At 31.9% G+C, this 26,935-nt stretch overlaps 1 protein-coding gene across 3 annotated transcripts in view; it reads right to left on the minus strand.

The window, feature by feature from the left end:
* The window catches only part of LOC127719798 (uncharacterized), a 67,140-nt gene that overhangs the window by 10,830 nt on the left and 29,375 nt on the right, over positions 1–26,935 (minus strand). For all 3 annotated transcript variants that reach the window (XM_052226079.1, XM_052226100.1, XM_052226089.1), the window contains exon 3: positions 16,060–16,166. In XM_052226079.1, the coding sequence (XP_052082039.1) occupies positions 16,060–16,166 (107 nt within the window). The remainder of the gene's footprint in view (positions 1–16,059; positions 16,167–26,935) is intronic.

Here is a 26,935-nt window from a genome sequence, read left to right on the forward strand (position 1 = left end):
GGATAGCCAAAAAAATGCTTCTGATGGAAAATTGTTCAATTATTTGAAATTTAAACAAAATTTTGGCCATGAAAATTATCTCTCTTTGATTAAGAACTTTGATTTTAGAAGAGCTATTTGTAAATTACGTATATCTGCTCATCAGCTTCAAATAGAATTTTGCCGTTTTTCAAATATTCCACGAAATGAAAGAATTTGGAAAAAATGCTCCTCTGGCTGTATTGAAGATGAAATCCATTTTTTAACTTCATGTGAAAAATTTAACTCTGATAGAGATGCTCTCTTTGACTTTGTATGCCATAAAATGCCAAACTTTACTTTACTGGACAACCAGCAAAAATTCATATATTTATTGAGCTGTGAAGACAATCAGGTACTTAATGCTGTTGGAAAATTTATTCAAGTCAATATGAGTTAGATGTATTTATTTCTCATATAAATATATTATATACTTTAAACCAAGGGCTTTTTTACAGTCTAATTGTATTGTAATTGTGTATTTAAATTCTATGTATCTATGCTAATCAATGTTCTTTTTCCTTATACATGTATTCTCTATATGCCCCTTGTGGGCCCTTAATTGGTAATAAAATATATCTTATCTTATCTTATCTATATTCTACCATAACAAAACAAACATGAAATGGCAAATCATCATGATCATATTGTTCAGTTAATATTAAATCCTGAAAAGTAGGTGACTTAGAAAAACCAAACATGATTTGTTCATTATTCTTTTTGTTTATCTTTAATGTCATAAATGTTTAGCCTGTAGTTGGCTGTCAAAATTAATTTAAATGTAAATGCTGTGCACTGCACAGAACGTTGTGATGTTATGGAGGTTAGATACTTATAACATATTGTTACTAATGCCTGGATGAGGTATATAAATATGTCACTTATTCCTTTCAGCTTTCAAATTTATTAAATGTAAACAAAACTTATGAGTTATTTTAAGCCAGTGATATGCACAGTTTGACAAAAAGCAATTCAGTTCAAGGATATTATACAGCTAATTAAAAAAATAAATGTAATTTAACATAAACAAATTTTTCAATGAAGAGTTATTTCCCTTTCTACATATTTTATGATTAAATTGAAAACAATGATTTTGTTTAATATAACATCTTTTTTTCAAATAGTTCAGTCGTGAAAATCATTAAATAAAAATGAATAGCCTTAGATATAAGAAGATGTGGTATGAGTGCCAATGAGACAAATCTCCATCCAAGTCACAATTTATAAAAGTAAACCATTATAGGTCAAAGTACGGTCTTCAATACGTAGCCTTGGCTCACACCGCACAACAAGCTATAAAGGGCCCCAAAAATTACTCATATTTTTTTCAAGGAGCATGTATATCTAAATTTTGATTTAATCTTCAGTTTCCTAGTATACCTTTTGACTGCAAAGACATTTGGCTTGAACAGTTAATGGAAATACCAGGATAATTAAGTAGCACAAAAGTTTGACAGAATGATTCAGACATTTTTAAGAAGAGACTCAGCTCATAGGATTTTGGGTATTCCAGATATAAAATTTATGCTGGACCAAAAAATAACAGAATAAAGGACTTGTAACTAAATATATCATTTAATTTCATTTCCCTGCAAGATTTACCTAGAAATGGCTGTTTGGGGAGAATTTTTCTGTTCAAACATTAGTCTACTATTTTCTATTGAAATTTTTTATTTGTTTATGAAAGAAAAAAAGGATTAAAAAATGGATTTTTTTCCAAGAATTTAAGTTATTTTTAATTTTTAAGGGGGTGGGGGAGGTTCATTAACCCTGTATAAATTCTGTTAATGCATTGTCTTTTGCAACTTTATCATATCATTAATATGACTGATACAATTATTTAAGTCATGTCAAAAGTGGCAAACCACCAGTTCATTCTCCTAGATCAAAAACGCTTCTCATCATTATCCTTAATTAATCAAGACATTTTACTAATATATTAATTGAGAACCACACTTACTTCAAAGAATAAAGTATGTAGTTCATAATAAGACAAACCATTCACACCCAGATAACAAGAAATATTCTCAATGAAACAGTAGCCTGTAAGACAAATGACCGCAGCTGACCTTTATAACTATGATCCATCAATTAAAATGGCACATCATAACTACCTTAAAAGAGATCCAAAAAATTTCATCCTTGTCACCCTGCCACATTCTTTATGTGCCTGACCCAAGCCAGGAGCCTGTAGTTCAGTGGTTGTTGTTGGTTCAATTTTTGTCATATTTGTTTTTTGTAAATCGTTTTTTATTAATTAGTTAGTTTTCTGGGTTGAATTGTTCACATTTTTCATGTGGGGCATTTTAAAGCAGTCTATATGGTATGGGTTTTTCTCATTGCTGAAGGCGGTATGGTTGTCTATAACTGCTTACATCCACTTCATTTGAACTCTGGTGGATAGTTGTCTCATTGGCAATTATACCACATCTCCTTATTTTTATATAACATCAATTATATGTAGCTAAATTGATTTTATGGACATATGTTCAACTGTTGAAAAATGTCTAACATATTATAATAAACTCTTTAATATTCAAATTCCACTAAGGTTTTAACTGTTTTCTGATGTTTACCCAATGAGTAAAACAAAAAAATATAGAATATTGGACCTGTATCTATTTCATGCATTCATACAGCCATTTAATGCACATTACCAAGGGCATGCACATATTTCAAGAACAGAATATAAAATTCACATTATGGATATTTGTCTCTGAATGACAATCAAGCTAATTGTTGGTTATTGTGGGTGTTGCACTTTAAAATCTCTCTCATGGTGTGTGATATTCAATACAGAGTAAAACATCTGAATATAATTGTAACATAAAAATCACCAACAATAAACTAAATGAATGAAGGTCATACTGTATCATAGAGATTCCCTCATTTCCAATTTTGAAAGGGGGGACATAATTTCTGAAAATGGAATATATACAGGAAACATAAAGAAATGTGCACGATTTTATGCAAACAATTGATTTTTTTTCCATCGAAGGGGGGCAAACACCCAGTATGACCCTCCTTCCCCATGAATCTGCCACTGGAGTAATTAATTACTAAAACACTTTGTGTGTACCTTAGAACCATTGTGTAATCAATCACTGAATCAGCATGAGTTAATTACTGATCTTATCATCTATTACTCTGATCTATTGTTAAGGGGTCTCATTGTGGAATTCTGTAATCATGTAGAGTATTTACCATGTTATCAAAAGACACCAATCACAGTCAGAAAGGATCCTCATGGGTACAATTATGTGTATGGATAACCATAGAAATATAAGCTTTATGGCTTTTATACCTAGGGGATAACTGACCAACATATTAAAGTACATCATGAATTTAGCAAAGATGACAAATTGCCAAAGCTGACCAAGATGTTTTGAATATTTTGTAGGTTCTTTTTTTTTCAATATTCTGTAATACTGCAATGAAAAACCATGTATAATTGATTAACAGAGTACTTCAAAGGTTTAAGTTAAATAGCATTTGTCATATATTACAATGTTACTTCAAGGGGAAATATAACAAATTATCATAGCCAAATTATATCTAAATTGGAAATTCCAAACTTATACAAAAGAAATCATTCAAATTTGATGTCACAAATCATGTAATCTTCTGTTAGATCTTGATTATCATGTTGGTCATCTAGACTCCAGCATGTTTAAATTCTTTTACAATTGTCAAAATTAATAAATATAATTGGCGTTCATTTTGTTCATTTCGTCTCCTACTAAAAGTCAGTTTAAACTGTGGATGAGAAAGATATGGGAAAAAGATTACTTCTACAAAACATTTCACTGTGAAAATAAGATAGGCGTCTTGCAAACTATATTCTTCATCAAGGAAAATACTTTTTTTCAAATAAAGTTTAACAATATACTAAAAAAATTATATAAACAAGGCCATTTCAGTATATAGTTCTTCCCTTTTATCTTGTCAAAAATTACAAAAGTAAACTTTAAAACTCTTTGATGGCTTACTGCTTTTTCTAATAAACACAGTCAGATGATATTCATTAATTCGGATCAAGTCTTTTATGTATTGTAATATTAGCACATTAGAATCATTGAAGTAAAAGGTTCTAGCAGACCTTTAAAAATGTTTATTATTTCAAACTTATACAATTTACTCCAACTGTGAACCAATTGTTATCGCATCACCAGTTTGATAACATTATTTGCAGTTGTCTATTTTTTTTTGCAGTGATTACATAATATAGTAGACATTCTCACCTGTGTTAAACCTTAGTGAGGGCAAACTTATTTAAGTTTTGTATGGGTTTTTTGTTTTTTTTCTATAATCATATACATGTATACTATGACTGCAGTTTCTTGACATTATTTGGCATTTAACTACTGGTGTGGTTTCTTTTAAGAGAGAGATTTTATGTTAGGAAAAATTAGCAGCTTTTAACATTTTGATGATCAATTCTATTCATAAAATAATTTCTGTGCAGAACTTTAATTAATGTGGCAAAAAAAGGACCCCAACTCCTCATTCAAAGTAAGGGAAAAATAGGAAGTAGGTGTCTGGCATTTTGAAAAGGGCTCACACATTACTTCTAATCACTTTTGAGTGGTTGAATTCTTCCTGTAAAGAAGTTTTTGAGAAAAGTTCATTCAACATATTCAAAAACTCAAAGTGTCTGCAAACAGGAAGTAGGTATCTGATATATTTGAAAAGTGTTCACTACTTTCAACTGATCACTGTTGAACTGCTGACCAAGTCTAGGTTAGTCTATAAAAAGGTATATACTATGAAATTTAGAGCGAGGGCGAGAAGTTGTAAGTATGTGCTAAATATGAATAAACTCATCATAGATACGGATTAAAAAGCGAGGACGAGAAGTTGTAAGTATGTGCTAAATATGAATAAACTCATCATTATATAAGATACGGATTAAAATTTTGTATGCCACACCAAGTTTCATCTACAAAAGACTCATCAGTGACGCTCAAATAAAACAAGAGTGCACACGCTGTAATGTCTTGCCTGCTTTACTGATCATTGATTTTATGTTGATTGTCCTAAATATAAAGCTTTACTTCAAGTATCACATAAACTTAACATGATCCAAGAAAATGAGGCCAAGGTCAGATAAACCAAAACCAGAAATACATTTACTCCTTACAATCATTCCATACACAAAATATAGTTGACCTATTGCTTATAGTTTCTAAGAAACAAACTGAACAAGGAAAATTTAACATTGACCAATGAACCATGAAAATGAGGTCAAGGTCAGATGAACCATGCCAGACAGACATGTACACCTTACAATCAATTTATGCATTAAATATAGTTGACCTATTGCTTACAGTATCTAAGAAACAAACTTAACTATGAAAATGAGGGCAAGGTCAGATGATACCTGCCAGACAGACATATACACCTTACAATCATTCAATACACCAAATATAGTTGACCTATTGCTTATAGTTTAAGAAAAAACAGACCAAAACACAAAAACGTAACACTGAGCAATGAACTGTGAAAATGAGGTCAAGGTCAAATAAAACCTGCCAGACTGACATGTACATCATAAAATATTTCCATACACCAAATATAGTTGACCTGTTGGATATAGTATTAGAAAATAAATAGGGAATGTGTCCATGGGACACAGATGATGCCCCGGCAGTTATAAAGGGACATTACTGAAGAAAAGTAAAAGTGATGCTACCCAAATTTGTACTTGATCTGAGTTTTGTGGTAATAAGTATTGTGTATAAGTCTCATAACATTTGGTTGTGGCTAACTTAAGTTAGAGAACAGAAACGAAAAATTCAGCAAATTTTCCATTTGTAAATAGGCATAACTCAAGAACGGTAAAAGTGATACCACCAAAATTCAAACTTGATCTGTATTTTATGGTAATAAGCATTGTGTAAGTTTCCTAACATTTGGTAGAGGCAAACTAAAGTTAGAGATTGGAAACCAAAAATTCAGCAATTTTTATGTTTAGAAAGGGGCATAACTCAAGAACGGTATAAGTGACGACACCCAATTTCGAACTTGGTCTGCATTATGTGGTAATTAGCATTCTGTTTAACTTTCATAACATTTTGGTTGAGGCAAACTAAATTTAGAGAACGGGAACGAAAAAAATCAGTAATTTTTATGTTTAGAAAGGGGCATAACTCAACAACGGTAAAAGTGATGCCACCCAATTTTGAACTTGATCTGTATAATGTGGTAATAAGCATTGTGTATAAGTTTCATAACATTTGATTGAGGCAAACTAAAGTTAGAGAACGGAAACGAAAAATTCAGCAATTTTTATGTTTAGAAAGGGGCAAAACTCAAGAACGGTAAAAGTGACGCCACCTAATTTCAAACTTGATCTGTATTCTATGGTAATAAGCATTGTGTATAAGTTTCATAACATTTGGTGGAGGCAAACTAAAGTAAGAGAACGGAAACGAAAAATTCAGCAACTTTTATGTTTAGAAAGGGGCATAACTCAAGAACGGTAAAAATGACGCCACCCAATTTCAAACTTGATCTGTATTTTATAGTAATGAGCATTGTGTATAAGTTTCATAACATTTGGTTGAGGCAAACTAAAGTTAAAGAACGGAAACCAACTTTGGGACGTACGGAGGGACAGACGTACAGATGGACAAGGGTAAAACTTAATGCCCCCTCCGCTACGACATGGGCATAAAAAGACCAAAACACAAAAACTTAACTTTAACCACTGAACCATGAAAATGAGGTCAAGGTCAGATGACACCTGCCAGTTGGACATGTACACCTTACAATCAATCCATACACCAAACATAATGGACCTATTGCTTATAGTATCTGATATATGGACTTGACCATGAAAACTTAACCTTGCTCACTGATCCATAAAATGAGGTCGAGGTCAGATGAAAACTGTCTGACAGGCATGAGGACATTGCAAAGGTACGCGCATACTTAATATAGTTATCCTATTACTCATAATAAGAGAGAAATTAACATTACAAAAAATTAACTTTTTTTCAAGATATATAAGTCACTGAAACTTGAAAATGAGGTCAAGGACAATGGACATATGACAGATGGAAACTTCATAACATAAGGCATCTATATACAAAGTATGAAGCATCCAAGTCTTCCAGCTTCTAAAATATAAAGCTTTTAAGTAGTTAGTTTACGATGCCGCTGCCATTGCTGCATGAACGAGGGGATTGCTATATAGCCCCAACTTTTAAAGATTATTTACCATATATTGGTGCAAAATCAAAATATTATTTTCCTTTACCTTATACCTATCAATAAAAATTAGTACACGTAGAAAAATTATTGCACTTAACTAAAGAAAAACATTTCTTCTTCATTTCAACACTGATTAGTCTTTTGTAGATGACACACTGGACTGGCATACAAAATTATAAGCCTGGTATCATTGATTAGTGTTTTCACCCATGCTGATTTTAAGAATATGTGATTATTTTCAGAATTAATAAAAGAACAGAATTCCAATGTCCCCTGTGTTTCCAAGGGGCATAACTCTTTTAAAAATATTTCATTGGCACTTATTTTCGAAATTATCCACAGCATTGCTGATATAAACCTTTGATATAAATTTGATAAATCTGGCAAGAATTGTACACATGAGAGCGCTAACAATTCAATTTTCCATATAATTAATATTCAAGGAGCATAACTATTTTAAAAACGATTGATCGGCACTGATTTTCCAACCTATGTTATAAGTTTTATTAAAATCTGGCAAGAATTGTTCACGTGAGAGGGCTAACAAGACTGGATGGACGGATGGATGCCAGGTATTTCTATGTTGCGCAGATGACAAAAAAAGAGGTGATCTTTTGCTCACAGAAATCTCTGCCAGCAGCAACTGAGAGATGATGATTTTGTTCAGTGGTCTAAAAAATTCCATTAAAATTTCAATTTTATTTCAAAAATGGGTTCTCTATAAAATTCAGAAGTGAAAGTGTTATAAATATCTCGAAACCAAAATATTTTGAATCAAGTACTTTAACTAAACTCTGGAACAGTAAAAGTGAAAACATCGAAAATTCCAACTTAACCGGTTAAGTCTTGTGTCATAAGTAGGTACTAAAGTCATGAGGGAAGAGTTGAATAAGGTATAATAAACTTTTTACCCACTTAAAGGTTGTAAAATAACTGGTAAACAAGCTGCACTAAAATAACCATTTACCAACCTCCTTAATAATAGTGTCCAATTCACTTCAAATGTTTAAGTCAAGATGTCTTAAAGATATTAGCTTCTCACCTTTTAATACTTTTTAATACTTTTCTTTAATTTTTTGTAACTTGTCTGGTTTTTTTCCATTGAGGCTGTTATTTATTAAAAAGATTTGGCAAGCAACGCTCATATTTCTCAAGATTTATAATGAAACTAACTGTAAAGTGGATTTGTTTGCAAGTTGTTATTGTTGTGTTTTTAATGCAGTAACTTTGCATGTAGGAATTAAATTGCCCATAGAATAATGATTGTGCCCTCCACATCAATATCATAATCTGTGTACAGTTTATTTGCCCTGGAGATATTTTAATGCATTTTATATATGTGATTGTGAATTAAGATAATTTTCAACCTATACATATCGATTCTACCACTGCAATGAGTGTGACACGATATTTATCCCATTGAGACAGTTAAATTTTCAAATTTAAAACACAAGACCTCGCAGAGCGTTTTGAATATCTAAAATTTAACTGTTGAGAGTGAATAAATATCGTATTTCACAAGATTTGGTGGTGGAATCTGTTTCTTTTATAATTCTTATACAATATGCAGGCAAACTTATTCCTTCTTTTCAAATGATCTCCAAAAAGATGTTTTCTTTCTATGTGACGTCATCAGAAAAAGAAATTCAGAGGAAAGCAAGAAAATTTATAATCGAATTTTGACCAACAAATAACTGAGATCAAACGAACCACACATTGATTAAATAAACATAATCAACAGGTCATCGCAGGAAAAGGATAAATCAGGTAAGAATTAGAGAATATACACGTGTACAGCACATCTCAAATACATTTCTGACCAAATGTTTATTGAGTTCTTGTTACTTCTGTCATTCATATGAATGTAAGCTAAAAGTAATCTAAAAGTAATCATGATTACACCTGATTTTTACATTGCAATCAATTAAATTACGATTACTTGTAATAAGAAATTGCTTGATTACTGATTACATGTGATTACATTTGTACAGTGAAAAATGTAATCGATTACAGCTGATTACGATTACCCCATGCCTGCTCCTGTGACACTTTTCATACAATATAAGATTCAATTCTACTCATACAATTTGTAAGTAAGATAATCAAGGGACATTGGTTACTGACAAATATTTCAATCTTGCATGCTTATTCTTGTTTTTAAATACTGATGATGCTTTATAATTCATTGGCTACCAAAAAAGACTTCATTTGTAAAAATATCTTTATTTTAATTTTCAACAGCAAACTTTCATCTAGTTTAAATCATTTTAAATGTTTGAGTCAGGGTGGTTTCATTACAAAACAGCCTAAATGGTTATAGCATCTCTGATCTAGACATCCTTAATGTCTTTTGAAAAACTGTGTTATGTTTGACAACGAAAAATTTCTTCAAACTTTTATTGATGTATTAATAGGTACTTCAATGAGCTGCATGATCATCTTCATTTATTTCCTTACTTTGATTTTTCTGTTTTCTTTAACATCATAATGTTTTGGGTGTAGTTTAGTTGTTTCAATTAGATGTGCAACAGCTGAAGATGAGGCTGTCTTTATTGATTTCAAACATGTTGAAATGAATATAACATATAAAATTAAAGAACCTTAGTGAGCCCCGCTCACATACCCCACGTCCCCACATTGTCATTGGAGAAATAAAATATGTGTAAGAAAAAAAAATTGTATAAGAGAAAAAAAGGAATCATAATTTCCTGTCAATATGCACATCTACATAGTATGTCCTCATTATCTACAAAGTTTCATGAAATTATGTTGTGTGGTTTCAGAGGAGTTGCGATGACAAACTATTGCAGAAGTACATTGAAGCAAAATTGTTCAAAGTGGCGTAACTCCTAGAAAAAAAATTGAACCGTAATTTCCTGTCGATATGCACATCTACATAGTATGTCCTTATTATCTAAAAAGGTTTCATGAAATTCTGTTGTGTGGTATCTGAGGAGTTGCGATGACAAACTGTTGCAGTAGTACATTGAAGCACATAAGTTCAAAGGGGCGTAACTCCTAGAAAAAAAATTGAACCGTAATTTCCTGTCGATATGCACATCTACATAGTTTGTCCTTATTATCTAAAAAGGTTTCATGAAATTCTGTTGTGTGGTATCTGAGGAGTTGCGATGACAAACTGTTGCAGTAGTACATTGAAGCACATAAGTTCAAAGGGACGTAACTCCTAGAAAAAAAATTGAACCGTAATTTCCTGTCGATATGCACATCTACATAGTATGTCCTTATTATCTAAAAAGGTTTCATGAAATTCTGTTGTGTGGTATCAGAGGAGTTGCGATGACAAACTGTTGCAGTAGTACATTGAAGCAAATAAGTTCAAAGGGGCGTAACTCCTAGAAAAAAAATTGAACCGTAATTTCCTGTCGATATGCACATCTACATAGTATGTCCTTATTATCTAAAAATTTTCATGAAATTCTGTTGTGTGGTATCAGAGGACTTGCGATGACAAACTGTTGCAGTAGTACATTAAAGTAAATAAGTTCAAAGGGGTGTAACTCCTAGAAAAAAAATTGAATCACAATTTTCTGTCGATATGCACAACTACATAGTATGTCCTTATTATCTAAAAAGGTTTCGTGAAATTCTGTTGTGTGGTTTGAGAGGAGTTGCGATGACAAGAAACAGGACTGACGGACTGACGGACTGACGGACTGACAGACTGACGGACTGACGGACGGATGGGTCAAAAACATTATACCCACCGCAACTCGTTGCGTGGGGTATAATTAAGCTTTATATAGAGTAGACTTTTTATATCACAAACATCTGTATTGTTTGTGTTAGAAAAACACACAAAAATGAAATTTTGATATTGTATGTTGACCTCCAGATATCTTTTTTGTTTTTGGGTAGCTGTCTCATTGATGTATACCCCATATCTATTCATATGTTTAAAAAATATTCATTATAGACATTTTGTGCAGGAGTTAAATCTGTGCTTCCAACAATAAGAAACTAATTCTGAAACTATTGATGAGGGGGATATTTGGAGAATTTTAAGTGATGCTGAAATAAACGAAAATTAACCCCCACCCCACACACACAAGTTTTTCTTCACTCGGGGGGTGAGGAGGCACTTCCTATATACAAGGTGATAGGATGTGCTGCTGGAATAGGTCACAATATCCAGCTTGCAAATATGTGAATAGGTAGGGAAAACTATCAGAAATATATAATAAGGTCAATAAAGTTCCCATTACTTATATGAAAAGCCCTGTAATTTCTTCACAGCCGAAAGTTTCGCTGTAAGTAAACATTAATAAGGAATCTGAGACTCAGATCTGAGCTCTGAACAAAGGTGATATTGTCTCGATTTTGCCAGAATATGATTCTAGTTCGCTCCTGGACCCAGAAACCTAACCAATATGGGAAAAGGTTACATTTTTACCTACACAATATTTGAAAAGGTATACATTTTTAAAATCTGAATTATATGAAAAGGGTGGGGTAACAGAACCCCAGTGGCACCCCCTATCAATTGAGTATTGAAGTGATATCTAGCTACAATGTACTTATTTCATTTTACAAGTAGAATTTTTTAGATTAAATTATGGCAAGAAACAAAAGAATCTCAACCTAATTTAAAATAATGATTTTTTATTGTGGCATAGAGAGTAAATTAACACAATAGCTATTGATATGATTGTTCTTTCATTGCTCAGACATCAAAATGAAATTAAAACATCATGATACATGATATTTCTTTTAAATCCCCCTTTGGTATACTTCCTACTGATTAGACACCCTGGATAATTAACCAATTCATTTGATTCTGAAATAACAAACTTTACTTCCTGGTTGGCTTCTCCATCAGGAAACAAATAAAACAACATTTAATAGAAGCTGGCAGAGAATACAGTAGCCAATGACAATCAATAGAAATAAGACAATTTAAAGTATGATGTAGAATTAAAGCAAACATTGGTAAAACATTAAGAAATAAAGGTCTGATTGAAACACAGAAGCAGCAGCTTAGTTAATAAAAGATTTCATCTGATACATATTACATATTAGTAGTTAGAAACTATATGGTATTGATTATTGAGTAGAACATGTAAGTCTATGTCTATCCTTAACAATCAACAATGTTCAAAAATTTCCCCATTGGGTGTTTGTTAAACATGGCAGTTGATTCAAAATGAAGTATTTACAGTTGAAAAGGGGGCAAGCCCAGGTGAAATTTTTTTTTCTAACAGACCTTTTGAAAAAGTGTTCAGAGTCTAATGGACTTTTATGTTTTTTTAAACAGGTAATTTTAAAATGCTCTCTTCTTTTTCCCTATTTCCTTCACATTATAAACAGATAATAAATCTTTTAACTTTTAACTTCATACAATAAATGTAACAGCTAAAATATTTTTTATACTTCATTACAGTAATTTTATATGATACTAGTAATGTATGATGTGTGCAATTGAACCTAGCAGTGACAGTTAGATGATCTCTGTCTGATACACTGGTCCTATTTTTTGAAGAAAAAAAATATTCACATCTAACTTTTTATGCTTTTAAATCTCAATTACTTCCTAACTACTTGAACTATATTAGTTAAGTATTGCTGAATGCATTCATCTTTCAAACTCTATACAAATTTATAAAACTTAATGGTTAGGCCAAAAAAAAACCAAAATGGTTCTTCTATGTTAAACTCATTGAATGCCACGTAGAAATGGTACAAAGCAGAACATCAACAAAAAAAAGCATCTGACAGCTAGAGATGAACTGTCTAACAGATGATAAAATTTATACACTGATATGTTACCTCAAATCAATGCTGCTTGAAAGACAACAATTTACATGTAATACATACACACAAAACTAATGAACTAACTTTAGGAACAAATTTATGATGGAAGTAAAGAGCTGTTGAAAATTGTTGAAATCTATTGAAGCTGATCAGCAAATTCTGATGGGGACCAGTGGAAATCTGGAGTAATATATAAAGTACTTAAATGAGAAAAATGTTGTATCAGTAACAGGGTACAACAAACCCTACACAAATTTCAATAGCTCTGATATGATTTGAAGCAGTATGATAGTGAATTTTCACAAATTTATTCCTCACACACACACAGCTTTTGACAATGTTCATAATACCAAAGATTCTTAATACAAGTATTACTGAGAACAAAAATCTTCCATCAAGTTATGTACTTGTTATTACATGAATACCTTACAAGATTTTAATGATAAAGGTTTTCTTAACATCTTGTAATGAGTAACACTCATGCCAAGTATCATTGATATACATCAAGTGGATCAAAAGTTATGATTGTCTGAAGACAGTTATTTTACCTTGTCAGAATATGATGAAACTATACATTGGACACACCCAATGGAGATGTGTATCAACAATAATGCTAATGAAAATTTGAAAAAAAGACTGAATATTTGGTTGAGTTGTAATGGACAAAAACAAATAAAAGAACGGTCAGAGTGACTCTACCCAAATTTGTACTTGATCTGAGTTTTGTGGTGATAAGTATTGTGTATAAGTTTCATAACATTTGGTTGAGGCAAACTTAAGTTAGAGGACGGAAACGAAAAATTCAGTAATTTTTCCCTTTGTAAAGGGGCATAACTCTAGAACCGTAAAATTGACACCACCAAAATTCAAACTTGATCTGTATTTTGTAGTAATACGAATTGTGTATAAGTTTCATAGCATTTGGTTGAGGCTAACTTTAGTAAAAGAACGGAAACAAAAAAATCAGCAATTTTCCCATTTGTGAAGGGGCATAACTCTAGAACAGTTAAAGTGACACCACCAAAATTCAAATCGGTATTTTGTGGTAATAATCATTGTGTAAAAGTTTCATAGCATTTAGTTGAGGCTAACTTAAGTAAAAGAACGGAAACAAAAAATTCAGCAATTTTTCCATTGTAAAGGGGCATAACTCTAGAACGGTTGAAGTGACACCACCAAAATTCAAACTTGATCTGTATTTTGTGGTAATAAGCATTGTGTATAAGTTTCATAACATTTGGTTGAGGCAAACTAAAGTTAGAGAACAGAAACGAAAAATTCAGCAATTTTTCCATTTGTAAAGGGGCGATTACTCTAGAACGGTTAAAGGGGCGATTACTCTAGAATGGTTTAAGTGACGCCACCAAAATTCAAACTTGATCTGTGTTTTGTGGTAATAAGCATTTTCTATAAGTTTCATAACATTTGGTTGAGGCAAACTAAAGTTAGAGAACGGAATAAAAAATTCAGCAATTTTTCCATTGTAAAGGGGCATAACTCTAGAACGGTTGAAGTGACACCACCAAAATTCAAACTTGATCTGTGTTTTGTGGTAATAAGCATTGTGTATAAGTTTCATAACATTTGGTTGAGGCAAACTAAAGTTAGAGAACGGAATAAAAAATTCAGCAATTTTTCCATACGTAAAGGGGCGATTACTCTAGAACGGTTTAAGTGACGCCACCAAAATTCAAACTTGATCTGTGTTTTGTGGTAATAAGCATTTTCTATAAGTTTCATAACATTTGGTTGAGGCAAACTAAAGTTAGAGAACGGAAACCAACTTTTGGACGTACGTAAGTATGGACGGACAAGGGTAAAACTTAATGCCCCCTCCACTACAGCTGGGGCTTAAAAATAAATATGTTGTAACAGGACAGAGTTGTTAAAGAAAACAGTCTGTTGAGTCCCTTAAACACAACACATTTTTCTTTTGACCTATTTTTTTTTATTGTCCTTCCTTAACTGGTACTCAACTATATTCTTTATTTTATTTCACAGTACAAAAGTCAAAACCAAGTTGTTTAGAAAACTGTCCTATTTGGGAAAAATAAATAGGGAATGTGTCCATGGGACACAAATGGTGCCCCCGCTTGCATATAACGGTATAAAGGTACATAACTCAAGAACGGTAAAAGTGACACTACCCAAATTTGTACTTGATCTGAGTTTTCTGATTATAAGCATTGTGTATAAGTTTCGTAACATTTGGTTGAGGCAAACTAAAGTTAGACAACAGAAACAAAAAATTCAACAATTATTCCATTTGTAAATGGGCATAACTCTAGAACGGTAAAAGTGATGCCACCAAAATTCAAACTTCATCTGTGTTATACGTTTCATGACATTTGGTTGAGGCAAACTCAAGTTAGAGAACGGAAATAAAAATTCAGCATTTTTTTCATTTGTAAAGGGGCATAACTCTAGAATGGTAAAAGTGACACCACCAAAACTCAAACTTAGTCTGTGTTTTGTGGTAATAAGCATTTTGTATAAGTTTCATGACATTTGGTTGAGGCAAACTTAAGTTAAAGAACGAAAACGAAGAAAATTCAGCAATTTTTCCATTTGTAAAGGGGCATAACACTAGAACGGTAAAAGTGACGCCACCAAAATTCAAACTTAATCTGTGTCTTGTGGTAATAAGCATTGTGTATAAGTTTCATAACATTTGGTTGAGGCAAACTTAAGTTAGAGAACAGATCCCTACTTTGGAACGTATGGACGTACAGACGGACAAGGGTAAAACTTAATGCCCCCTCCAATACGGTGGGGGCATAAAAATTACATAGGCAAATCATATAAATGATGGGTTTCTATTTTTATATACTTCTAGTAAACAGCAAACACAAGACATACACACACAATGTTACAAAATGAAGGAAAACAATTCACCATTTCAGAATCTAATGCATTCTGGGTAATATTTTCAAACATGTACACTAAATCATTATGATTGGTTGAAAACATCCAAAACAATGGAAATTCAACCAATGAGTTTACCCATAGTCGTTTAGATTCTGAAACATTTAGATTGCAACATTAAAACCTTACTTGTCATAAGGTAGTTGTTGAGAGGTAAAACTTCTACTTGGATCTGCAACTTGATCCTCCATCACACTATTTCTTCGAGAATCTGTGTTATATACACGGTGTTGAGTCTGAAAGGAAAATCAAATTGATTATGAGCACTGAGAGGGTTGAAAAATTGCTTTCATTTTACATCATGAACTTATAATTGAAAATTGTATTGTGTTAAGTTCATAAGATACAGTAGCAAGAGCAGATAATGCATCCAAATTTTATGCGTTGTTTCCATGATGTTGCTGTTGATAATAAGAATAAAAAATTCACGGAAAATCACTAATGTCTTCAAATTGGCTATGTGAATTTTAAATTTTGTTACTATTTACAAAGGAAAACAAACATGCTGTATATTTAAGGATGTTCGCTCCTCTTGTTTTTGAATTTTTGCAAGATATTCGGAATCCTCTAGTTTTATCCATGTAAAGCCATTAAAAAATTTTGCCCGCTAACCACACTTTTCTTTTCAAAATTTGATTCATACATATTGTTTAAAATGCCATATTTGAAAATATTATAAAATCCTGGTTATGTTTTTGCTTAGTTTTTGAAAGAAAAAAGGTGCCAATGTTAAATGCATGAAAAATCTAGAGAGAATCATTTCCCACCAAATTTTCTAGGTCTTATATCTCGAAAACAAGCACACACAGACCCTTCATTTTTTTATGCTTTTTTAGTTCATTTATTTATATACTATCAATTTATAACAGTCTTTTTAAAAGCTTGTTATTTTGAAATAAAGTAGCAAACATCCTTAAGCACAACAAACCTACTGTAGGGCATAAAATTTAAAGCAAATGAATACTGTTAACTTTTTTATCGTCAATAAATTTGATATACAGCAGGATATCTGCATAACAATTTTGCATTAGGAATATATTCTGACATAATGTTTCACCATAAAGGGAAATTGTGTCTCTGGCATTTACAAACAAGGTTTTCCAGGCTATTTCTTGCTAAAAAAAAGCTCCTTCAGGTGCAGCTTGATACGACCGCAGAGGTCAACCCTGAACACTTCAACAGGTGGGGCAATTACAGACTCTACATTCAAGCTTGATACAGCTCTGACCTTGGATTGTGATTTAATATTTGATACAGCATAGGTTTCTGACACAGAATGAATGTGGTTAAAAAACTGAAATTGGACTTGTTCCTATTATGGTCCAATATCCAAAATCTAAATACTTGGTTAGATTCAGCATATCCAAGTACACCAAGAATTTAATTATATTTATTGAATATTTATTCATTTATAAATATACAATAATAGCTAAGTTTTCAAAGGGGTTTGCTTCATCAAAAAAAATATATATAGCATTCTGAAAATTAATCAATACAGAATAACAAACAAACCTACAACAAAGTTCTTAAAAAAATGAAAAATAAATTTCCAAAATATCATCGTTCCTCATTAATACAAAGTCTTTAAAAAATCTATAAAACTTACCTCTAATTATTTTTCAAAATATCTAATAATGAACAGTAAATTTCAAACTATATTTATACATAATTTCTTCTCTAAAATTAGATTTGATGCTGTATCTACTTTTAACTATGACTCAACTTACAATTTCTATTAATTGTGCAATACATCTCTTGAATTTGGATTCTGTTTAATATTTGACATAGCATAGTTTCTGACAAAGAATGGATGTGGTCTAAGTACTGAAATAATTTGAAATTGGACATGTACCTATTATGGTCCAATATCCAACATCTAAATACATAGATTACATAGAATCAGCATATCAAAGAACCCCAATTGCAAGATTTCAATTTTTGATGAAATCTACCCTTCCCTAGATTTTCCATCAAACATGATGGAATTTTGTGATGGAAAAAATGCCATCACATTCCATCATGTTGATGGAGTATTGGAACAACTTTCCATCAACTTTCCATCAATGCTGGAAAATGGTTGATGGAAAAGGTTTGATGGAATTTGTGTTCATGATGATGGAAAATTGATGGCATAATTTCCATCTGATGGAGAATTGATGGTATTTTTGCCATCTGATGGATAATTGATGGTATTTTTGCCATCTGATGGAAAACTGATGGTAATTTTGCTATCAGATGGAAAACCAATGGAATGTTTCCATTACATGTAAAATGCATGGAAACTTGATGGAGAATTGACCATCAGATGGAATTTGATGGATGAGTAAGGAGAATGTCTTTAGAAAATCTTTCCATTTATGGCATTTTCTGTGATTTAATAAAACAATATTTGTTCTCTGTCGTCTATAGGTAGTCCTGTTACATGTGTGTATCTTTTCGTTCATTGTCCCATTGAACTTGCTGTCCTTAAAGTTGAATTTGTTGATGGCAAATTCTGCAAAATAAAAGTAAAAGAATTTGTACAGATATAAAGTTAGTTAGTTACATTTGTTGTCAATTCTGAAATTATGAAATGAAAATAACACTTTTTGAAAAGATTTGTATTAATGTGTCACTTGCAGGGTCAATTTCTAAGAGTGTCAAATCCTTCTAGAAATTTAATATTCAGAGGTGGATTAAGGAAAGGGGGGCTCCCCCTTTCTGAGCTTTAGAGCTACATAACTTATTGCATAGAAGTTTTATAAGTCTTACTCCTAATGTTGACTTAATTGCCACCCTGGTTCAGCAGCTGATATATAACTGTACAATACATTAAACCTCATGTCAGTACTAAATTATCATCATTATAATTTTTTGTTTAATATTTGTTTTTCATAATCATTGTACTATAACATAATGGGTCTTGCCCCTGTTTTATATCATACTTTTGGTGGGTAGTGTATATACTATACATGTATATATAAAGATATATTATTTTACCATTTGTGGATATATAAATGTCATATTGTCACTGTCAGTCACACCACAGATCTCTAATTTTATAGCAAAATTACTTTTTCAGAAGTACTATCATGACTATTTTATTAAAAAAATAATGTTTTAAAATGATACAAAATATGACTCATGTCCTACACAATTTTATGATATGTATATGCATATTTTTTGTGTCATTTGGTCTCTTGTGGAGAGTTGTCTCATTGGCAAGCATACCACATCTTCTTATTAATACTTTTTATAAATCTATGACCTTCTTTTTTTCTTGACTCTTAAAAGTTAATAAAACACTTTAAATGTCACTACTTTGAACTAAAAGAGCATGCACATATATTCAAAATTGTGGAAATTCTAATACATTGTACTTACCAAAAGATATAATCCAAAATATGTTTACACCCGAGATGTCCCAAAAATATATATAGGCGGTGCTCCTATCATTGGCGGTAACACTACACAGTTTTGTACATACACATGGCGACACGAAACACAATCGGAAATCCATTTTACGATATCAAATGTTTCAAAACGGAGTGGAAAATATCGTGCGCCACGTGCATGACGTGGGCGCTTACATTTGTCACTCTATGCGCCATTTCTGGTCGAAAAGGGCAATTGGCACAAGGCGGACGTCCTTCCCGATCACTGTGTTTAATAGCTTATTTAAATGGCTGTCAAGTTCCCATTAAAAAAAATTGACTTGTATTTATTTTAATGTCAGATCCTTAAACTCCCATCAAAATTAGATACTAGTACTTACTACTAGCAAATTTGTTGGCCATTTTTAATGGCTGCTTAGATTGTTAAATTACCAATCAAAATGGTTCCCTTCCCCACCCCCTCCTCCTCATGTTCACTAATACCCTTAAGCATTTCATTGTCTTATTTCAATAATTGTATTTAGATACACATTGTTCACCATGGCTTAACGATTCTCGCTGTTCAGTTTCAAATATTATAAGGCCTAAAATAAAATATTGTCTGTTTCCCCAATCCTTAACGACCCTGCAAAAAAGGGTCCGACTCATAAAATTTTATTGTCAAAACTAAGACTAAGTCAAATATTATTTTATTCAGTTCCAATTTTCAGGCTTGCCAGATCGACTGATATTGTTCCAGCTTTTTGGAAAAAATAAAATTATTTCCCTACCTACCTACCCACACCTGGCTTGGCGGTGTCGGGATTGGGGAAACAAACAATATATTAATTTTGGCTTAATAAAAATCAGATATAAAGGATACATGTTAAGTTCTTCTCCTTTCTGTAATTAAATTTGCTGTCTCTGTACTTCCAACTAGTACTGCTGAGTAAAGGTAACTGGAATCTGCATGAAATCTGTTTACTATCAAAGTTGGCAGCTCCATTTTAAAATCATTAAATCCCCTAAAAGTAAAAAAAAAATCCACAAAGAATCGATTGTTCAAGACGTTTTGAAGCAATAAATTCAATAGAAATATTATTGCATGTTTATACAGTACATTGGAAGCCATTTGGAATCAAATTAATTACCCTCCCCCTTTTTTTTTCCCCTGAAGATTAAAAACCGGCGACTTATTATTTTCACCAAATAACCATTCACACAACTCAATATTTTTTTACATGTCTACCAGTTATGCCTGTTATGTGACAAGATTATTCATTGTCAAAAACTCATGTTAAAAATAAATATATCATTTTCAGTTTATGATTTCAGACTTTCTGATGTTGATTTGCTCAAATAAAAACAATAAAAAAATCATAGTTCCTCAATAAATTATAATTTATAATCATAATATACACATTTTGAATTAAATTTTTAATGCACTTATCTGAAAACATCTGCATCTGATTTTCCAGCATCGGACTTTCAAGTTTGATCTCCATATCAGCGTAATCACATTTTAATGACGTATTTCTCAAGTGCGCTAACGTCGAAGTGACAATCTCGCCCCATGTTATATCGACCAGAAGTTGATCCGTTCCCGTACCGGTATTATGAAATTAGATCAAGGGTGTCGCATAAAAATATTACAACTGGCCAGTTTTAAATAAAACAAAAAAAACAACGTTAATCTAATCAGCACAGGGTGCATGCGGATGAATTATTGGCCGCATTATCGAGAACGGTATTTTCTAGGGTCGAACTGTTCAGTACAATTACAAAAAACATGTGGTCATGATTTGCTTACATTTTACACAAGTTGAGAAACCTATGTTTCACGATGTCGATCATTGATCTGATAATTAATAGAAACGCACTTATGTGAACTTGGGAGAAAATCAGAAACGCCCCAGCTTGTCTGGCAAAACAGTCGTTGGCGTTTCTCGAGTTCCCTGCCGTTTATATCGCGAAAATCTCGGCATTTTTCTTACTTTGAAATACGATCAAACTGAAATTCGTAATTCTTCCATGAACAGGAAGTTCAGCTAGCTGTGTAAACTGTAAAATTAAGTGACCCATTAAGTGCATGGCTTCACCTGACAGCTTTGGTGTCAAACACATTGTTAATTAAACACCAATAATCTTTGCTTTATGTCAAAAACAATTTGTCTATTTCAAAAATGTTTGCCAAAAAAAAAAAATGAGTTACTTCCCCTATTTTATCACCTTTTCACAATATATTTCGTTAATTTATGGGTTTTTTTCCGTAATTAAATAAATATAAAACAAATTGAATGCAAATGCATATTAGAATATTTCTTTGAATTATTTTTAACCTGAAAACACTTAAAATATAAATATTTTGGAAATTGTTTTTTTCATCTTCACCTCCATTCATTGATCTATCAAGTGCATTAAAATAATAATTCAAATTGGTTTATTGTAAGTTTGCATAAAATACCAAAGATGAGTAACTAACAGGATAAAGATAAAAAAAAAAGTAACTAACAGGAAAACTTATATGAAATTCATAAGCCACTAAATATTTCATTTCTGCTGCAGTGTGAACATGTTATTAGTCACTATTAATGACCCCGAGATTTTTATAAAGCTAAACATAAAAAATTGTGCCAAAAGTTTAGAATTTAATTACTCCCCTTCAACTGAAACTTGATTTTACCTTAGTTCCTGAGTTTTATTTTAGTTTAATTGCCCTTTTTTCAATAACATTTTACGAATAAAATTGTCATTTTTCTGACTAGAGCACCCTGCCCTGTTTAAATATGGCTAGAACACTATCTTCATGTGAATGTGAATATATATATATATTTAACAAACAATAGTTAATTTCAGTCCCAAAGATTTTCTTTTTTATTTGGTTGAATTTGTAATACAGATTATATTTTTTCTTAAGACCCAATACCAGGAATCATCCAGGACTTTTTTTTTTTTTTTTTTCCATACAGATAGAATTTGTAAATGTCCTGAAAGTTGGATGAATGATGATCGAAAAGTCCTGATATATTCTGGTTTATATAATATGATTTTTGAAAGTCTTGAGATATCCTGAGAATTCACCCAGTTTTAAGCTGCTTGATTTGAAAGTCCTGACATTTTCTGGAATTCTCCCATTAAGTTTTTTCCTAAAAAAAGGACTTATAGCCTAACAGGATATTTTCAGAGATATCCTTATTATAAAAGTTGTCAGGATTTATTTCTGCAAGGGTTGTATACATCATTTGATGGAAAATGTAAAAATAAAAGTATTGGTTACAGAACAGTCATATAAATAGTGACAAAAAGTAATTTTAACAAAAAATAATATGTCACACTTAATAAGTTTACACTGGTTGAAATAAAAACCAAAGTATTCTTGAAATCCTTTTTGAAATAATTGTTTCAATATATCATAAGTGTATTGCACAGTTTAGGAAATTGTTTGTTGCAACTTTCTAGCAAACAAACTCTTTCTTGCAACATTGCAGCAAAATACTGCAACTTTCTCACGAACAAATATTATTGCAGTAACATTGAGAGATTATGTTACAGGTTACAGCTGCAACAACATGTAACTTTCTTGCTAGTACTTCTTGTAAACAAACTTGTTTGCTCCAATATAATAGAAAACTTTTTACTTCAGTAAGGGATGTTAAATTTTCAGACACAATTTTGCTGAAATTTTCTAAGTTTTTTTCCATCAAGCAAAATGACAGAGTTTAAATACCATCACACTTTCCATCAACAAAATATTCTAAGTCCAAATTCCATCTCACTTTCCATCAAAGAAAATGTTAAAGTCCAATTTCCATCAAACTTCCTTCATTTCCATCCTATTTTCCATCATATGGAATAAATGCCATCAGATTTTCCATCAGAGGGTAAAAATGCCATCCAATTTTCCATCAGGGGTTAAAGATGCCATCAATTTTTCCATTTAAAGAATGCGGATGGAAATAAAATTCCTAATTTCCATCATCCTTTGATGGATTATTTTGGTTTAGGATGGAATTCCATCAAGTATCACCAACTTTCCATCAATTGTCCATCAAGTGTTGATGGAAAATGAAGAAATTGATGGAAGATCTAGGGAAGGGAAACAAAGTTTAATTTTGGACCCTTTGGACCTCAATGTGAATCAATTTTGAAACAGAGCCCAAAATCAAAAATCTAATTACACTGTTAGATTCAGCATACCAAAGAACCCCATATATTCAATTTGTGTTGAAATCAAACACAGTTTAATTTTGGACACCGATTTGGACCATCTTGAAAACTGGGCCCAAAAATTAAAAATCTAAATACATGTTTAGATTCAGCATATCAAAGAACCCCTTGAATTTAATTTTTGTTATAATCAAACTTAGTTGGACCCTTTGGGCCTCATTGGGGACCAATTTGAAAACCGATCCCAAAATCGAAATTCTAAATACACTGTTAGTTTCAGCATATAAAAGATCTTAGGCCTAAGAATTCATTTTTTTTTTTTAATCAAACAAAATTTAATTTTGGACCCTTTGGACCATAATGTGAACCAATTTGAAAACAGGCCCCACAATTAAATATCTAAATACACAATTAGATTCGGCATATCAAAGAACCCACATAATTCAATTTTTCATGAAATCAAACAAAGTTTAATTTTAGACCCTTTGGACCTCAATATGTACCACTCCAAAGAGGGGCCCCAAATTCCAAAAACGTGGTTAGATTCAGCATATTAAAGAACCCCAAGAATTCAAGACTTTGAATTAAACCACATAGAAGTAGGTCAAGAAATAAGCAATTTATACAAAGTATTAGAAAAGTATTGTTTTTGGTCCCTTTTTCCTAGACAGTTAGGGCCATAATCCCCAAAATCAATCCTTACCTTCCTTATTTTGGTATGGAACCTTGTTGTACAATTTCATAGAAATCCATAAACTGATACTCAAGTTATTGTCCGGAAACCAGAAAATCATAATTTTTTGTGCCCCTTTTTGGTCCCTATAATTCATAAACGAATTGGGCCATGACCCCCAAAAACAATCCCAACATTTCTTTTGAGGTATGGAACTTTGTGGTACAACTTCATAGAGATCCATACACTTATACACAAGTTATTGTCCTGAAACAAGAAAAAAACTTGTTTTTGGCCCCTTTTTTGGCCCTTAATTCCTTTACAGTTAGAACAACAACCCCCAAAATCAATCCCAACCTTCCTTTTGTGGTATGGAACCTTGTGGTAACATTTCATAGAGATCCATACACTTATTCTCAAGTTATTGTCTGGAAATCAACTGCCTTCTGACAAGGACGATAACGCCATAACATAATAAAAATTTTGCGGCCGTAAAAAATGAGCAAATATACCCCATTTTTTCATTCGCAATCGACTTAATGTACTACTTTAAGAATGTTACACAAAATATCAAAAATAGAAGGAAAAAACCAACGATTCAATTTTTTATATGCATTTGTAATAACAATAACATTGTTTTAATACAGGTTTTTATTGCAAATAATTTGATGATTACACACACATTTTATATCATTCAGCCTTCATTTCAGTGACTTAGGCTGAGTGAAAATATCTCTTTCCATTTGAAAGTTGTCTTATTTTTTGGAATAGTGTTGAATAAACTGTTGACACAGAGATATGTCTCGACTGTTGCATTTGGCAAAAGATTAAGGAAAAGACAGCAACATTACTAATTAATTCAAAGTTGCTGGACAATGACAAAGAGGGCACACGTCAAAATGATCTTCAAACTGAGATGTTCTAATATTGATGCAACATTGTAGAAAATATCATTGTCTATCATAAGTAGTTCCTATCAAACTACCAAAAAGCAGAAAACTAAACACTGAAAATTGGTAGTTAATTGAAAGTCACTGGACCATGACCTACAATGTATGTGGGTAGGATTGGACTAGGTCCTCAAAAATTTTGTATGTACTGATAGTAATGCAACTCTATAGAAAATATCATTGATCTAGCACAAGTAGTTCCTATTAAACTGACTTAAGCAGAAAACTTAACATTGAAAATTTGCTAATTAATTCAAAGTCCATGACCTAGTGATATGTGTTGTGTTGTGAGCATGAACATGAAATCATATTTTTTCTCTATGCATGATAAGAGAATATTAATTTTTTTGTTGAATAAAAAGCCTTGTCTATCAACTTGTACTTGATAATAAATAAAGTTAGAGTGCTATTATCATTATTGTTTTTGGACAAAGACAAAAACAGGTAGATATTTAAAAAATAAATGGGGAATGTGTCCATGGGACACAGATGATGCCCCCGCTTGCATATCATATAAAGTTATAAAGGGACATAACTGAAGAACGGTAAAAGTGACGCTACCCAAATCTGTTATTGATCTGAGTTTTTTAGTAATAAGTATTGTGTATAAATTTCATAACATTTAGTTGAGGCAAACTTAAGTTTGAGAACGGAAACAAAAAATTCAGCAACTTTTCCTTTTGTAAAGGGGCATAACTCTAGAACAGTAAAAGTGACACCACCAAAAATCAAACTTGATCTGTATTTTGTGGTAATAAGCATTGTGTATAATTTACATAACATTCGGTTGAGGCAAACTTAAGTTAGGGAACGAATACGTAAATTCAGCAATTTTTCCTTTTGTAAAGGGGCATAACACTAGAACCGTTAAAGTGACACTACCAAAATTCAAACTTGATCTGTGTTTTGTGGTAATAACGTACGTACGGACGGACAAGGGTAAATCTTAATGCCCCCTCCGCTACGGCGGGGGCATAAAAAAGTAAATGCTTTTTGAATAGAATAAATTGCTTCGCTGAGCACAGCTGGATATGACCACAGAGGTCCAACCCTGAACAGTTGAGGCAAAAATGGACACAATATTCGTGCTTGATACAGGTCTGAATTTGGATTGTAATTAAATATTTGACACATAATAGGTTTCTGACACAGAATAACTGTAGTCAAAGAACTTAGAATTGGTTATATGATTTGAATTTATATTTAATTTTTTGCTTTTGTGCAATACACTTTGCTGTTGCGAATTGCCCCCCCCCCCCCCCCCAAAATAAATAAAAATTACCCCCCCTTTTTTTTTGCTTTAGTGCAATACACTATGCCGTTGCGTATTGACCCCCCCACTTTTTTTTTGCAAAAAAAATAATATTTGAAGAATTTTTCTTTTTTATTTCGAAATCTGAAATGAGAAAAAATTGACCCCCCAACAATTTCTTTTTACCCCCCCCCCATTTTTTTTCTTCACCTCTCCCCCCCTCTTTTTCCCCCCCAAAAAATTCTTTCCCTCAAGATATGGTCATAATCTCAATTCAAATTTCCAATAGAGTTTGCAACCATAATTACCCATTTAAATACATCATAAAAGTCTTAAAATAGAAAATGACATACATAATCATGGCTAAAATTAATATTCCTTAATAGTAACTTCTAAAAATAAATTGACAGCTAATCATCTCAAGACAATACAACATTTCTTTATACATAATTTAAAAGCAGTGTAAGGGAGGTAATCAAAAGATTGTGTTTGGATTACCTCCCTTACACTGCTTTTAAATTGTCTTTAGTAATTGTCCATTAACCAGGAAACCCTTGTTTTTCACCCTTTTTTGCCCCTAATTCCTAATCGGTTTGAGCCATAACCCCCC

This window comes from Mytilus californianus, unplaced genomic scaffold (assembly GCF_021869535.1).
Source record: "Mytilus californianus isolate M0D057914Y unplaced genomic scaffold, xbMytCali1.0.p SCAF_1, whole genome shotgun sequence".
NCBI classification, from domain to species: Eukaryota; Metazoa; Mollusca; class Bivalvia; order Mytilida; family Mytilidae; genus Mytilus; species Mytilus californianus.